The sequence below is a fragment of the Poromitra crassiceps genome (assembly GCF_964638095.1).
Source record: "Poromitra crassiceps genome assembly, chromosome: 5".
Classification (NCBI taxonomy): Eukaryota; Metazoa; Chordata; class Actinopteri; order Beryciformes; family Melamphaidae; genus Poromitra; species Poromitra crassiceps.
The window spans coordinates 64668889-64686712 of NC_139642.1; the positions used below are offsets into that span (position 1 = coordinate 64668889).

The 17824-nt window shown below is 44.5% G+C and overlaps 1 protein-coding gene across 2 annotated transcripts in view; it reads left to right on the forward strand.

Moving 5' to 3' along the window:
- Positions 1-369: 369 nt before the first annotated feature.
- The window catches only part of LOC310777613 (uncharacterized protein), a 33878-nt gene continuing 16423 nt past the window's right edge, over positions 370-17824 (forward strand). Inside the window, exons 1-6 of one of the 2 annotated variants that reach the window (XM_083637986.1) lie at positions 370-663; positions 3903-4024; positions 8331-8352; positions 8833-8879; positions 9036-9847; positions 16607-16712. In XM_083637986.1, the coding sequence (XP_083494112.1) occupies positions 468-663; positions 3903-4024; positions 8331-8352; positions 8833-8879; positions 9036-9847; positions 16607-16712 (1305 nt within the window). In that variant the 5' untranslated portion in view covers positions 370-467. The remainder of the gene's footprint in view (positions 664-3902; positions 4025-8330; positions 8353-8832; positions 8880-9035; positions 9848-16606; positions 16713-17824) is intronic. The other variant, XM_083637987.1, reaches the window with a different exon arrangement.

The following is a 17824-nucleotide window of genomic DNA, read 5'->3' on the forward strand; positions in this document are numbered from 1 at the left end:
GCTGAAGTTCCACTAGCTTCCACTGAAGTGTTACTAGCTGCTACTGAAGTGCCACTATACTGACATGCCACTAGCTCTCACTGAAATGTCACTAGCTGCCACTGAGGTTCCATTGAAATTCCACAAACTTCCATGAGACGACACTACCTGCCAGTGCCACTAGGAGGATCCGGGTGTCTCTCAGGAAATGAAATTGAGCCAGGCAGCGCTGTACCTGCCTCTTTCAGACACAGAGTGAGTGAGCTGTAATAACCTGGAAAAACTGGTGCTGTGAGTCAGTGAACATGAGCTCAGCACTAAAGCAGAGTGGTTTCCGCCCAGCTGGAAGATTTAAGCCCCTATCTGACGCTGAAGCGAGGCAGAGGCAGAGAGGGCTGTGGGCTTCTTTATTCCCAGGTCACACTGTTACACTGATACGCTGTATTCACACTTTGGACCTTTTCTTTCACCTTGGTTAGCTGCACGCAATGCGGGGACGATCTAAACGAAAGGACTCACAGCCTGGGACGCGAGATGAGACAACAGTGAGGGGGACTGGAGGTGGCCTGTCTCTTCTGCCAGGGGACACACAGCTGGGGACAGATGAGACCGAGAGGGTGGCTAGAGCTGGGCCAGACACACCTAGTCCCGGGCTGACCGTACTGGCATTGGATGGTAAGAAAGGTAAGACAGACAAAATAATAACCAGTCAATTAGCATGGTTAGGCTGGGGTCCACCCGCTATGCCGACCACCCGCAATGCCGCCCTTAGGTTTAGGCGTGGGGGTGGGAGAGGTTAGGTTTTGGGTTAGGGTCTGGGGGAGGTTAGGTTTAGGCATGGGGGGAGGTTAGGTTTGGCGTGGGGGTGGGAGAGGTTAGGTTTTGGGTTAGGGTCTGGGGGAGGTTAGGTTTAGGCATGGGGGGAGGTTAGGTTTGGCGTGGGGGCTGGGAGAGGTTAGGTTTTGGGTTAGGGTCTGGGGGAGGTTAGGTTTAGGCATGGGGGGAGGTTAGGTTTGGCGTGGGGGCTGGGAGAGGTTAGCTCCACCGACACGCTGCACGTCGCCTCGCTCAGCTGGTTCTGCTTGTGGGCTATCGGCATTGCGACCTGTCGGCACTGCGGCCTGTCGGCACATAGACGCGGCACCGGTTAGGCTGCACCAACCAAGAGTTCTCTATTCTTTGATGCCAAAAATTTGGGCAGAACAATATTGCAATAAGTTTGGATATCGCCCAAGCCTAGTAATTACTGGTTACTTTTTATGTCTGCCGCCCATGCATTGAGAAGACGAACTGGGGAGCAATGGAATATGTACTGTCTGTTTGTACTGTCTGTACAGCCTATTGCATGCACGCAGATTTGAAGAGTGGGTCCTATCGGTTCTTGAAAGATTTTAAGTCATGTTTTACAAAGTGTGTACCTCTGCCCATAAACATGCAGCATTGTGCCAGATTTTTACATGGAGTGTGGCGTTCCTGTAACTTTAGGAATGTACATGGCATCCTGACTGTCTTTCTTGGCTCAAGTTCAGGCCGCCTACACATCTGAAGGTTATGAGGAAATGCGTCACCTAATCTGCTCACATTCAAAGGAATTATGCTACCATAAATGCTTGTGTCTGTGTGTGTATGCGATGGCGGATAAGATAACTGATGGAAAAGGGAAACGCCTTATTTTGTTTTATCTTCCTTTTGTCTTTTTGAAATATGATTGACCCATGGATGGATGGATTACTGAACGGGCCAACCGGGCCGAGGCCCAGGGGCCCAACAGCTCAGGAGGCCCTGCGCCAGAGCCTGATACATGATGATGCTGTCACAGGGCTTAGTCGTTTATATCAGCACCAAAGCCCACAAATCCCCCCTATGATAACCTAAACATTAGTTTTGAAGCTGTCTCCATGGCACTGTCATATTGAGTGTTCCCCATCTAGCAGTAAAGCTCTGCATTATTGTCCAAAGGCCTTGTCATGTAAAGTCAAGACCCCACAATGTGGTTTTCCACTCCTGATCTGTCACAATTATTCTCTTAAGACGGTTGGCTCTCGCAATTTTCAAATGCTTCCGCCTAAAAGTCTGTACGTCGAGCACGGAAAACTTGGTCAAAACAGAAAGGGAAACTCTTTTTCTGCGCTTCTATCTGCTAATTTCACCCGCCTAATGTCTCAAACCAAATCTGACTTTCAGAGATGGAACAGTTTGCCCACATAGACATAATTGCCTTTTCCTCCCACTTCGCACAAAGGAGAATCTTACTATCTTGGAAATCACCTGGTCAGCAGCTTCATGGTTAGAGGACATGAGTTTCCTTAAACTAGAAAAAAAGAAGTTCTCACTGTCGCGTGTGCAGGCACGTCAGAGTTTCTGGGAAGACTATCGTTTCTAACCGATTACATGGAGCGTTCAGCGGGAAGCGTCACCAACAATCCCACTCTAGAGGGTGGTTTCAAAATGTGTCGTTTCCTGAGCGCGAATTCGCCGTCGCCGTCTTAACGGGAGGCACTAACGATAAAATGATTCCCCGTTTCCATAGGAAACCGTCCTCGTGTAAAGTGCCCCTAAAAGGTGCTGTTGGAAAATGTACTGATCGATGGGAACCCTTTCTTTCATATGTAAATAGCCTTCAGAGGCTTCCAGCTGAGCAGCAGGTGTAACTCACCTTCCTTTTTTTTTTTTTTTTTTTGTTATGGTTTCTTTTGCTTCTTTTCCCTCCTTTGCGCACCTCCTTCCAATTTACATGTCAAAAAAATACTGTGGCAATAAAGAGCACAGATTAGCATAAACGTATTGCTAAAGTGGGTACAGGCTCAACACACATACATACAGAAGCATGTAATACATGAGGTCAAGTTTCGAAAAATGCTATCACAATGAAATGGCTACTGGGGACTAACATCATCACACATGAATACAATTCCAATTCCAATACTTTTTAGGGACTTCAGGCCAGTATGCAGGAATATTCCAATAGAAGGCAACAATAACACATTTATAGTTTACTGCATGCAGAAAAGAAATGTGTGCCAAAAACTGCATGGGATTAGCATAAAGTGAGCATGTCTGTAAAGGGAAGAATCAGGGTTCCCCATAGAACCCATTCTCATTCAGATATCTTGAGGTAAGAGATCAAGGGGTCCCTTTGAACTTGGCCATGCCTCGGCAGTATTTAGCCTAATTTGGAGCGTTATTTACCCGCCTTCCCAACATGCAACATGCTAGCATGGCACCACTGGATGCATCAGGCAGGATATCAGTATCTTCACTCTAGCTTTAAAAATGAGTCTGCTAGAGCCTCTGAAACACAATGACTACATTTACATGCACACAATATTCCACTATTATTCGGAAAATGACAATATTCTGAATTTGATAAGGGTCATGTAGCCATCAAATATGCCCCCAGTCCTCCAGACATCGTGCACCAGAAGCACCCGCCCCCCGGGCAATACGAGAGCGCCACCCGCATCTCCCCTCCCTGAGCCCCGGGCAATACGAGAGCGCCACCTGCATCTCCCCTCCCTGAGCACGGGGTGAATCCCCTCCCTCGCTGCCCCGGTACAAAATGCATTTTTCTCTGCTTTCTGGGGACAGACAGAGGGGTGTTTTCTGTGAAAAGCAGCACCCACATTCTTGTGTCGACAAATAAAGAACGGATGAAGGCAAAAACTCTTTTTTCTATGAAAGTAGAGGCTCTCCTCCTTCCCTTGAGACATTCGCTGTTTACATAGTCATAGAAGAACATATTCTGTGGCTCCTGGAAGATTAGTGAAAATGGTCAGAAACCCTGGCGGGGGAGAGACTTAAGGGGTGTTTTGTGCAACCGGTTTTATTTTGAGGAAACCTTAACTCAGACTTTATGGTAAATCTTAACTTTGCTTTGTGCAACCGGCCCCTGGTATTCACAATTCTACACTGTTCCCCTTTAGACCCCAAATGCTCCAATTATGATGGTGAAAAGAGATACCTGGGAGTCCGTGTCAAGATGCCAGTAAAGGACATGCTGAGAAACATTCGCCTAGCCCAGGGATGGGACCCTCAAGACTTCCAGGTAACACGTCAGCCTATATGAACTCATCTTGTGTTTGCTCACGTGAACTCTGTCATAACGAGATATTAGTCAACATGGAACTTAGAAAAGGCAGGGGCACGACCCAGGTGGCAAGGGTCCTTCCCCAGCTACCCTTCATTTGGGAATTTGACACCCCCCCTCCCCCGCCAATTACCATGAACACAAACACACACTCCCCCCACATGCACACACACCACACACACACACACACACACACACACACACACACACACATACACACACACATACATGACATGATTTCCATGCCAAATTTCATAGGACAAAAACTGTTGCCACCAAAGGATGGGGACCTACAACCTACAGAGCTGCTGGTCACAGCTAAACATACATGGGATTGATCACATCATCACAAGTTGTTGAGCTGTGTTTTGCTCAACAGTGACCGCCCCCTTTTTCACATTTCTGGTTCCACAAGATAATTCATTTTCTCCATAGACTTTTTTTTAGTTAAAATTGGGTAAGTGGTGTCTGGCAGCACTGTGTGTCATGACTGTGATGTCATCACTCATCAGTGATGTCACTTGAGCAATTGGGATGTCATCAGTGATGTCACTCCAGCATTTCTTGTGATGTCATCAGTGATGTCACTCGAGCAACTGTGTTATAGTATGAGCCGATGGTGCACAGTGGCACGATGGCGCCTAGGTGGATGGGTGGTGACTGGTGACTGATGTATACTAGGCATCTCGCGCACTCGCCCGCCCTGCAGCTTGCTGAGCTGGCCCTCGCATACGCAGCTTGGCCGATGCGCAGCCTCGCTCGCATGCGCAGCCTCTGCCTCCCTCTCTCTCTCTCTCCGTCTCTCTCCCCCTCTCTCTCTCCCTCAGTCTCTCCCTCTCCCAGTCTCTCTCCCCCTCTCTCCCTCTCCCTCAGTCTCTGTAGTCTCTCCCCCTCTCCCTCCTCTCTCTCCTTCAGTATCTCTCCCTCTTGTCTCTCTCCCTCTCCTTCAGTCTCTACCTCTCCTCTCTCTCCCTCTCCCTCAGACTCTTGCCCCCTCTCTCTCCCTCTCCCTCAGTCTCTCTCTCGTATGTTTGTGTCACTGATGAAATCATCAGTGATGTCACAATGATGTCACAATGCCTATGTATGACATCAGTGATGACATCATCACTGGTGACATAATCACTGATGACATCACTGATTACATCATCACTGAACTATAGCCTCAGCCTTAGGGCAATTAGGGCAATTAATCTGCCCTAATTTAAAAAAAAGTCCGGCTCCGTCAGGCCACCCGCATGGGTGCTCTTTGTCCACATTGCCAAATGTATTAATTTTCCCCACATTTTTAGTTTTAGTTTTTGGTCTAAGTCAAATGTTTCATGCTCACCCACGATTAATCTGCTGACTGGTTGGTTTGGTTTTCTAAATCTCAATGGAGAAAATAAATGGGGAAATTTCTTGTGGAACCAGAAGTGGGCGGTCACTGTTGAGCTCTATTACAAGCAAACCATTACATTACATTTTATTACATTACATTTTATTACATTACATTTTATTACATTACATTACATCGTTTAGAACAGTGGTTCCCAAAGTGGGGCTCGGGACCCCCCCGGGGGGTCGCGGGACACCACTGGGTGGGTCGCGAGATGATTTCCAGAATGTGTGAAATTGGCCCAAAGAATGTGTGATCTACAAAATGTGTTAAATACAATTTAAAAAACTATTGAAAAGAGCACATTTGAACCATAATTGTTACGTTTTGTTTGTTTTCTTCACGAAATTCTCATGTGCGCGCAAAGTTTGCATGCTTCAACCACCTCCGGGGACAGTGGGGGGTCGCGACCCTCTGGCACCGTTATTTTGGGGGTTTGGGAACCCTTTGTTTAGAAAATGCTTTTATCCAAATTCCAAATCGACTTAAACCACAAAACTCTCATGACAAATTGTTTGTTGACGCTACTCAATTTTTGGTAACATGTCTCCCTGCAATATTAGAGCTTTTGGTGGCGGGAGGCCAAACTGAGCTCAGCATAATGGCCGTGTCTGTGCTCTTTTCCATAACTGATTCTCTCTGCTGCTCCTACCAGAGAAGAACACATGAAGAAGTAGCTGTCCAGACTACACTGTGTCCTTGTTTCATCTTGTTATGTTGGGCTACACATGAGCAACTGCTGGCTCTCAGATGTCAATATCTGTCTCCTTATTACCCATAAACCTTTGCGTTTTGGTGTTGCTTTCTTTAGATGAGTCAGATTTTCTAAATATAAATGATGAAGAGGGAAGCTACTGTATAAAGCAAAAATAGTTGTAATGTCTTAAAATATGCATCCTTATAGCATTTTGTAGGCTTTCAAACACAAAACAGGCTTGATATAGGCTACATGCAGACCACTTGCAACGCGTTTGGAGTATAAACTCTTCCTCAGGCACAAATGGTCTAAGTACCTCTGGAATATATAGGAAGGGGTCAAGGTTCACATCATGATTGCTTGATCACAGGTGTGGTAGAGCTGAAATCAAAAACAAAAATAACCACTCACCACTTTTTCACTCTTCCGCGTTACACGCAATTGTATTTGTTCTTCCGGTTCAGCGCTAGTTGGCGGCCAATTTCAAAACAAAACGTCACTATAATAATGATTGAAGTTTGGCAACATTCAGAATTAAGCTACACTGCGGCCAACTTCAGTTACATGTTCATAGCGTTACTGCTGCGAGGAGCCGATGGCTGTACCCGGTCGGCATTTAACGTTAGTTACAAAAGCACGTCGACAGTGTTTTCTCACTGCCAGTAACCTAACTACAGTAGGGTTTGACAAATAGCTAGTACAACCCGGGCAACACAGCCAGTCCTCGCTGCTCGTGAAATATTTCCAAATAGGCGTTATTCTGATAAACTGGTCAAATTTACATTCTCACCCGAAAAATATTAAAACTTTAAAACAGTTTGTTTTTTAGCTTGAAAACAGCTTTTTGGCAAGTCTAAATGACTGCGGTAGGCGTACTCTACTTCCGTGTCTGGAACCGGAAAGACGATTACAAAATGACATCATGCAGAAGTGTCCTTGTATATGGGCAAAGAATAAGGTGAATAAAGGATGGTGTACACCTATAGTATGTAGGTTAATTCTATAATCATGTTATCATTAAGCTAAACACTGATACAGATCAATATACAACAAGGCAAATAGAAAAGTCAATACATAGCACAATCAAAGGTGCAGGAGAGACCGTGTTATGGTGATATACCCACTTGTAAAAAGCTTGGGATCAAAGTCTCCTCCACGCGTGGAGGGTTCAACTTTTTAACCACCCAGAAACATGTCTGAATGAGCATGTTGGATAAAGTGTGTTGCTAGAGGGTAGGTGTCATCCTTGTGTTTTATTGTGCTCTCATATGCGGTTTGTTATGCTGGCTTTCAGTTGGCGAGATGTTTCACCTCCTCAAGTTCAAGTTCAGCTTTATTGTCATTTAAACAATACACAAGGCACGGCAGAAACCAAATGACCATTGCATCTAGCCCACAAATAGTGCAATTTCAAGAGAAGTACTGACAACCGACAATAAAGGTAGTAAATTAAAAAATAAAGTGCTTTAAGGAGATTATTGCACATGCTAAAGAGGTTTTAAAACAGCATAAGTAAATAAAATAAAAATAGCCTACTCTAATTTAAAAACTAAATTAAAAACAAACATGTATATACAGTATATACAGATACAGATACAGTCTTTTGGACTGTGGGCTTTTTTAGAGCCGTATTAACTTCCACTTTTCTTGTCCCATTAGGCCTATGTTCTCCCTCCTAATGAAGCGCACCACAGTTTGCTTGGAAGAGCACTGAGAGCTGTCCTTATCTTGCCAAACTGAATGTAAAGCACGTGCTGCGTCTAGCAGCCCACGCCGTTTTCTACACTCAACTAAAGTGTCGAAAATGTTCCAGGGTTTTTGCTCCCAGCGTTCTTGGTGTTCCTTAAACATCAACTGTTTGTCTGTTAGGCAAAACAGTCAAGATTTGAACTGTTTGTCAAAGACATCAAATCTAAACCGCTGTTCCTTCAAGCAAAGCACCTACAGTGACAGCAGTTGCTCCAGGGTGCTTTATGACAGAAGCCCGCCCAGCCCACTTATAATCCCACTATGATGATTTACAGTATGCATGTCATTGTCATAATGTCAGTATATATGTCAGTATGTATGTCAGTATATATGTCAGTATGTATGTCAGTATATATGTCAGTATATATGTCATACTGTATGTCAGAAGAGATCTTTAACTGATGCAACTGTTCTTTTCTTTTCCTGCTCCGTGATCACAGGACTGTGGGAAAAGATCCAAAGGTTAGTAAAAACCTAGAGCCATGTGTGTGTGTGTGTGTGTGTGTGTGTGTGTGTGTGTGTGCGCGCGTGTGTGTGTGTTGTGTGTGTGTGTGTGTGTGTGTGTGTGTGTGTGTGTGTGTGTGTGTGTGTGTGTGTGTGTGTGTGTGTGTGTGTGTGTGTGTGTGTGTGTGTGTGTGTGTGTGTGTGTGTGTGGGGTTAGTAAAAACCTAAAGCCATCATCACACTGTGGGTATAATAATGCTTTTGGCCTCAGGCTAATGGCACTGAACGTCTTTGAAGTGTTTGCTCTCCCGACTGAATTAAGCTCCAGGACATGGTGCTGTTTACCAACTCCAAACAGTGAAGCAGCATTGTATTTGTCAACGGGAGGAAGCAGAACAAACTTATTCACACATCAACCAAACTTCTTCGAGGAGCAAACACTGTATACTTATGTACATCTGTGTAGAGTGGAAATTCACAAGTCTCTTTCTTCCGCAGGAGACAAGAAACGAGTAAATACTTGCGCAGAACGTCGAACTAGCAAGGTGAGTGTTGGACCCCCCCCCCCCCCCCCCCCCTCCCTCAGAAGGTTCATCCAGCTCTGTGCAGGAGGCGGGCTTTCAGAGTGGAGCAAATCACGTGTGAGTTGTGAGCAAGACGCATAAATTACCACGCATACCTTGACTGTCTTTGACTTTCAGAGAAAACGCCCCACACAGAGCCTGGAGGAACTGGCCATCATCGTGGAGGTGTTGGAGGAGGATCTCAAGACCGGCAACGCCTACAGTTCCCCTCCCCAGACGCTCTCCCCCCGCGAGCTCCCAGTGTCTCCCGAGCACTCCCCCCAGCCCACTCATAATGCATGGGCGTCAGAGCCACATGTGTACAGCTGCTCCCTGAAGTATGACCCAGAGAGGCAGATAGCCAGAACAGCAGGCTACTACTTAGCTGGCCTCTGCAGCCCTCCTGATGAACATGACAGAAGCAACCACCACTGCCTGCATGCCCGATCATCTCACCAAGGTGCAGGGTGCCTGCATGCCCGATCATGTTACCAAGGTGCAGGGTGCCTGCATGCCCGATCATCTCACCAAGGTGCAGGGTGCCTGCATGCCCGATCATGTCACCAAGGTGCAGGGTGCCTGCATGCCCGATCATCTCACCAAGGTGCAGGGTGCCTGCATGCCCGATCATGTTACCAAGGTGCAGGGTACAACAGCGATGAGTCGGATGAAATGAGCCCCAGCCCTGAATCCTGCGTGACCTACTCACCAGGCACGACAGAGTACCACCAGGCCCTGTCCCCTCCTGACTCCATGTACGGCAGCCTTCACTCACCCAGCTCTGACCTGCACCAAGACATGAAGATAGGAAGCGATGGCGGAGGAGGGGAATGCAAGAGCTGGAACGAGAACAGCACTGCTTTCTTCTGGACTCAGCTGCAAAGAGAGGAAAGCCATCTGAAGGCCATCTCTGATTCAGTCCTGCTGACCAAAGATGGACACGGCAGGACGTAAGTTCGCTCACAATATGTCTGTGTGGTATCTGCATGTGTAAAGCATCCTGATCACCCCATCTCACATTACATGTAGGTTTCGCTTCACGGATCATTCTGGACTTTCCAGCCGCCCACGTCGATTTCATGAAATTACAATGTAAGCGGGCAAATAGACCCTTTTCACAGGGGCCATTTTGTGTCGAAAAGGCAGGGTAAACACAGGTGCACAGGTTTCCAACTTCCAATCATCACCTGTGTTTACCCTGCCTTTTCGGCACAAAATGACCCCTGTGAAAAGGGTCCTCCGGGGAGTCTACTGGCAAAACAGTAATGGCATCTCCCTAAGCAACGAGCGGTAACTTTAATATGATGGCATTCAATAAGAATGTGACTAACAAATTAAACAATTATATACAAGCGTTTTCAGGCGGAGATGTTCACGACGCAGCTTATCTCCTTGTCATTTCCCATCCGACTGTGTCTGGAGCTGCACGCATGCGCACATATAGCGAGGTCCCCGCGGTGGGTGCGTTTACACACAACAAACTCCAGAGCACTGGAGATTCACACACAAAATGAGGAAATGGTGTTTTGGTTCAATTCATAAGTTCAACATATTAACCTGTTAAACACACAATTATAAGACCACCTAATAGCAGGTGTGTCTGCTGTCACTATCTCTCCAACACCTCGCGCGCGCACACACTCTTCCCTGTTCAGAAAGCCACGTTGACTTTCAACTATAGCCTACATTGCAGAAAAAACACACACCTTGATTTAAAAATTAGAATTTGTTTGTCATGGTTTTATTAGGCTACATAATTCCCGACCATACAAGTCTGTGGTGTTACATTGTTCAATTCGATTTCATATCTGGCACAAAATGTCCACTCGGACTCAAGGAGGAAATGATTGGTCAAAGCTCAAGGTCACCGTGACCTCGTAAAAGACGTCTTTGGCCATAACTCTAGAATTCCTGTGATAATTATGACAACATTTCACACAAATGTTAATAGGATAAAATGGTGAAGTGATGACAGTTTATATTATTATATCCAAAAGTTCAAAGGTCAACTTCACTGTGACGCGTACGTATTTTGCCAGACATGAATGTAAACTGCAACTTGACTTCTTGGCAGATGCAGACCACTGTGAGGCGGTTATTTCTCATTTGATAATATTACGCTGTTTAAAATTGCTATGTAGCAGGATGGAACATGGGTTGTCATGGTTACACCCACTATTCATATCTTCAGGACAGTGATCCAGACAATAACACGGTCACTCACATATAATAGAGTTGATATCATAACCTGTTGTACAGGAATCCAATACCCAAAAGGATGTGACAGTACAAAGCAGGGCATTAGCTAATGGTGTCTCCAGTGGAAATATTAGATTGAGACTTTTCTTTTCACTTTTGCTGAAGTTCATCAAAGAGTTTTTGTCATGCTTATTTTCAGGGTGCAGGTGGTTATGACAGGCATCTCAAAGAGCACATGAGATGTTCAGGGTGTAGGTGGTTATGACAGGCATCTCAAAGAGCACATGTAAGATGTTCAGGGTGTAGGTGGTTATAACAGGCATCTCAAAGAGCACATGTAAGATGTTCAGGGTGTAGGTGGTTATAACAGGCATCTCAAAGAGCACATGTAAGATGTTCAGGGTGTAGGTGGTTATAACAGGCATCTCAAAGAGCACATGTAAGATGTTCAGGGTGTAGGTGGTTATAACAGGCATCTCAAAGAGCACACGTAAGATGTTCAGGGTGTAGGTGGTTATGACAGGCATCTCAAAGAGCACATGTAAGATGTTCAGGGTGTAGGTGGTTATAACAGGTATCTCAAAGAGCACATGTAAGATGTTCAGGGTGTAGGTGGTTATGACAGGCATCTCAAAGAGCATGTAAGATGTTCAGGGTGTAGGTGGTTATGACAGGCATCTCAAAGAGCACATGTAAGATGTTCAGGGTGTAGGTGGTTATGACAGGCATCTCAAAGAGCACATGTAAGATGTTCAGGGTGTAGGTGGTTATGACAGGCATCTCAAAGAGCATGTAAGATGTTCAGGGTGTAGGTGGTTATGACAGGTATCTCAAAGAGCACATGTAAGATGTTCAGGGTGTAGGTGGTTATGACAGGTATCTCAAAGAGCACATGTAAGATGTTCAGGGTGTAGGTGGTTATGACAGGCATCTCAAAGAGCATGTAAGATGTTCAGGGTGTAGGTGGTTATAACAGACATCTCAAAGAGCACATGTAAGATGTTCAGGGTGTAGGTGGTTATGACACAGGCATCTCAAAGAGCATGTAAGATGTTCAGGGTGTAGGTGGTTATGACACAGGCATCTCAAAGAGCATGTAAGATGTTCAGGGTGTAGGTGGTTATGACAGGCATCTCAAAGAGCACATGTAAGATGTTCAGGGTGTAGGTGGTTATAACAGGCATCTCAAAGAGCACATGTAAGATGTTCAGGGTGTAGGTGGTTATGACACAGGCATCTCAAAGAGCATGTAAGATGTTCAGGGTGTAGGTGGTTATGACACAGTCATCTCAAAGAGCACGTAAGATGTTCAGGGTGTAGGTGGTTATGACACAGGCATCTCAAAGAGCACACGTAAGATGTTCAGGGTGTAGGTGGTTATAACAGGTATCTCAAAGAGCACATGTAAGATGTTCAGGGTGTAGGTGGTTATGACAGGCATCTCAAAGAGCATGTAAGATGTTCAGGGTGTAGGTGGTTATAACAGGTATCTCAAAGAGCACATGTAAGATGTTCAGGGTGTAGGTGGTTATGACAGGCATCTCAAAGAGCACATGTAAGATGTTCAGGGTTTAGGTGGTTATAACAGGCATCTCAAAGAGCACATGTAAGATGTTCAGGGTTTAGGTGGTTATAACAGGCATCTCAAAGAGCACATGTAAGATGTTCAGGGTTTAGGTGGTTATAACAGGCATCTCAAAGAGCACATGTAAGATGTTCAGGGTTTAGGTGGTTATGACAGGCATCTCAAAGAGCACGTAAGATGTTCAGGGTGTAGGTGGTTATGACATATGGCATCTCAAAGAGCACGTAAGATGTTCAGGGTGTAGGTGGTTATAACAGGCATCTCAAAGAGCACATGTTTCTTATGTTCAGGGTGTAGGTGGTTATAACAGGCATCTCAAAGAGCACATGTTTCTTATGTTCAGGGTGTAGGTGGTTATAACAGGTATCTCAAAGAGCACATGTAAGATGTTCAGGGTGTAGGTGGTTATGACAGGCATCTCAAAGAGCATGTAAGATGTTCAGGGTGTAGGTGGTTATGACAGGCATCTCAAAGAGCACATGTAAGATGTTCAGGGTGTAGGTGGTTATGACAGGCATCTCAAAGAGCACATGTAAGATGTTCAGGGTGTAGGTGGTTATGACAGACATCTCAAAGAGCATGTAAGATGTTCAGGGTGTAGGTGGTTATGACAGGCATCTCAAAGAGCATGTAAGATGTTCAGGGTGTAGGTGGTTATGACAGGTATCTCAAAGAGCACATGTAAGATGTTCAGGGTGTAGGTGGTTATGACAGACATCTCAAAGAGCATGTAAGATGTTCAGGGTGTAGGTGGTTATGACAGGCATCTCAAAGAGCACATGTAAGATGTTCAGGGTGTAGGTGGTTATGACAGACATCTCAAAGAGCATGTAAGATGTTCAGGGTGTAGGTGGTTATGACAGGCATCTCAAAGAGCATGTAAGATGTTCAGGGTGTAGGTGGTTATGACAGGCATCTCAAAGAGCACATGTAAGATGTTCAGGGTGTAGGTGGTTATGACAGGCATCTCAAAGAGCACATGTTTCTTATGTTCAGGGTGTAGGTGGTTATAACAGGCATCTCAAAGAGCATGTAAGATGTTCAGGGTGTAGGTGGTTATGACAGGCATCTCAAAGAGCATGTAAGATGTTCAGGGTGTAGGTGGTTATAACAGGCATCTCAAAGAGCACACGTAAGATGTTCAGGGTGTAGGTGGTTATAACAGGCATCTCAAAGAGCACATGTAAGATGTTCAGGGTGTAGGTGGTTATGACAGGCATCTCAAAGAGCATGTAAGATGTTCAGGGTGTAGGTGGTTATAACAGGCATCTCAAAGAGCATGTAAGATGTTCAGGGTGTAGGTGGTTATAACAGGCATCTCAAAGAGCACATGTAAGATGTTCAGGGTGTAGGTGGTTATGACAGGCATCTCAAAGAGCATGTAAGATGTTCAGGGTGTAGGTGGTTATGACAGGCATCTCAAAGAGCATGTAAGATGTTCAGGGTGTAGGTGGTTATGACAGGCATCTCAAAGAGCACATGTAAGATGTTCAGGGTGTAGGTGGTTATGACAGGCATCTCAAAGAGTACATGTAAGATGTTCAGGGTGTAGGTGGTTATAACAGGCATCTCAAAGAGCACACGTAAGATGTTCAGGGTGTAGGTGGTTATAACAGGCATCTCAAAGAGCACATGTAAGATGTTCAGGGTGTAGGTGGTTATGACAGGCATCTCAAAGAGCACATGTAAGATGGAAGGAAGATGGTGGAATGGAGAGATTCATCTACTGCAGCATTGCCATGCAGTATATAGTGACGTATACAAGTTGATTTACTGTGCCTGTTGTACCTCAGTCAACAGATACGATATACATCAGGGATACTCAACTTGCTTTGCCCGGGGGCCACTTTCGTGAAATGATAGAAGGCGAGGGGCCAGTTAATAAACAAACAATATACATTTTTCTGTAGCGGATTGTAGGTTTTTGGGGTGTCAGCCGGAGTTTAGTCTGACAATGTTGTGCACACCGGATAGTTAGTTAGGTTTAATACATACATAAGTGCCTGGGTAGCGGGCAGACGGCGGTATTTGACAATTTAGCAGCTAAATCATAGATTATTGAAAGATATTCCATATTCCATACTGAAATACAATAACAGAAGTGGAGTATTGGCCAGAATGACATGAACATTTGGACACTTATTCAGCGGGTATCTTGCATGTTACGTTCAGGTGCACTGTAAAAAAAAAAAAAGTTTTTGATTATCACTGATATACTGTATCATCACCCTAAAGTCAAATATACATATTTTTACAAAAGAAACGTCACTGTTGAGAAGGTTGAAACATAGGCGGTTTTAGACCGTTTTAGGCAGTGTTCAAATTAAAGAGGTTTCAGAAGTCAAATTATTGGGAGTTAAAATACAAAACAATCTCTCATGGACAGCCCAGACTACAGATCTTTCTAAAAGAGTGATGAAAATGGCAGGTATGGTTGGGTGAATTGGGTGACAGTCTTAAGGTAATATCTCATAGCCTCTATAGTCACATGAATCATAGCTGTGCGGTGTGGGGTAATGCAGCTCAGACAGATATGAGGAGAGTACAGATCACAATAAACAAGGCAGCAAGAATGCTCTTAAGATGTGGCTTTGAAAAAGGTAGGAGTGAACTACACAGTACAATGTGACGGCCCACAGTACTGTGAGGAGTGAACTACACAGTACAATGAGACGGCCCACAGTACTGTGAGGAGTGAACTACACAGTACAATGTGACGGCTCACAGTACTGTGAGGAGTGAACTACACAGTACAATGTGACGGCCCACAGTACTGTGAGGAGTGAACTACACTGTACAATGTGACGGCCCACAGTACTGTGAGGAGTGAACTACACAGTACAATGTGACGGCTCACAGTACTGTGAGGAGTGAACTACACAGTACAATGTGACGGCCCACAGTACTGTGAGGAGTGAACTACACTGTACAATGTGACGGCCCACAGTACTGTGAGGAGTGAACTACACAGTACAATGTGACGGCCCACAGTACTGTGAGGAGTGAACTACACAGTACAATATGACGGCCCAAAGTACTGTGAGGAGTGAACTACACAGTACAATGTGACGGATCACAGTACTGTGAGGAGTGAACTACACAGTACAATGTGACGGCCCACAGTACTGTGAGGAGTGAACTACACTGTACAATGTGACGGCTCACAGTACTGTGAGGAGTGAACTACACAGTACAATGGGACGGCCCACAGTACTGGAACATGTTAGACAACATTCTGTTGCACTAATTTTAAAAATTCAAACGTCTAATAAGCCAGTCAGTATCAAAGACAAATTGACATTAGTTTGTGATAAACATCAAGTTAACATAAGAATAAGATATAAAAACCATTGTACAGGCGATATCCCCTATTTACGCTTGCGCACCTGTTTGCGCGTGCCTTAAGGCAGGGTAGTTATCTAGATGGATAACTACCCTAGTACTACAAAATGTATTTTGGATTTTAGGGTGTTCCTTTATGATAAAAAAAATATCTTTCTACAGGGTAATACAGCTGCAGGCGTCTGATCAGTTTTCTTCTCCCTCCAGAGTTCTCCACAGAGTGGTGTGTCTGATCAGTGTTCTTCTCCCTCCAGAGTTCTCCATAGAGTGGTGTGTCTGATCAGTGTTCTTCTCCCTCCAGAGTTCTCCACAGAGTGGTGTGTCTGATCAGTGTTCTTCTCCCTCCAGAGTTCTCCACAGAGTGGTGTGTCTGATCAGTGTTCTTCTCCCTCCAGAGTTCTCCACAGAGTGGTGTGTCTGATCAGTGTTCTTCTCCCTCCAGAGTTCTCCATAGAGTGGTGTGTCTGATCAGTGTTCTTCTCCCTCCAGAGTTCTCCATAGAGTGGTGTGTCTGATCAGTGTTCTTCTCCCTCCAGAGTTCTCCACAGAGTGGTGTGTCTGATCAGTGTTCTTCTCCCTCCAGAGTTCTCCACAGAGTGGTGTGTCTGGGCAGGAGGGCGCTGAGCTACGCCATCGCCAAAAGGATGGCAACACTCAACAACCTGGATCTCAAAGACTCTGAGGGGATGGTAAGAAAAAACAATTTATGGGCTGTTCCTGTATCATTTCTATACTGTATAAATCTGCCCCTCGAGGATTTTTCTCTCTTTTTTTTTATTGCAACCAAAAACGCTTAGATTTATGGCAACCTTTCTAAAGAATTATGATGAAATTAAGTAAAATTGCATGAATTACTAATTGCAAGTCAAACAAAAAATGTACAAAGAATGCCAAGAATTTTTACAAGTGCATCCCATTAAGAGTCATATATGATCACTTCCTGTGATAGCATATTGCATATTACAGAGACTATTGTTTAATTCTCATCTTTAGTTATTTATTTAGTTATTTATTTATTAACAGAAAAAACGCCCCTTTACTTTTGAAACACAATGCAGTATAACATAAAAATAATTGTGTAAACAATAATTTGTTATTAATAATAATAATAATAATGATAATGATAATAATGATCATAATGATCATAATGATAATAATAATAAAGCGGCAATAGCAGAGCAAGTAACAGCATGTTGAAATCAATTGTATGACACACTGGCATATGTCCAGCTTTCTCAATAATACATGGGATTTATATAGCGCTTTTCCTAATGCTCAAAGACGCTTAGTCTTGGTAGAACTCTGGCAGCAGCATTCTGAATGAGCTGTAGCTGCCTAAGTGCTTTTTTGGTAAGGCCTGGCCTGCACACATTTACTATTTGCTATTTACATTTGCGATTTAGAAGATTAGAAGTTACTTTGTTACCTTAGATGAGAAGATACTTTGTAAATGAATGGCCAAAGGATTGTAGCGTAAGCACATTTCACGTAAAAAAAAATCAAGTGCAAGTTCTCACTGGTTGAATTTGGATTAATTATTGCAACTGGAAAATCACTAATCCCTTGAGGGAATGAATGGCGCCATCTTTCGTTTTGGTGTGCTTCATTTACACTGGTTTTCAACGGTGGTGCAGCCTGCACCGTGCAGGTAGATATAAACATCTATTCAACATCTAAAGGCATGCTGGTACTACTACTGCTGCCACATTGACAGATGCTACAGAATGACAGTGTTGTAGTTGAACAGACACTTTGAACACATTTTACAAGCAAGATCGCAAGCAAATTAGCATGATGATGT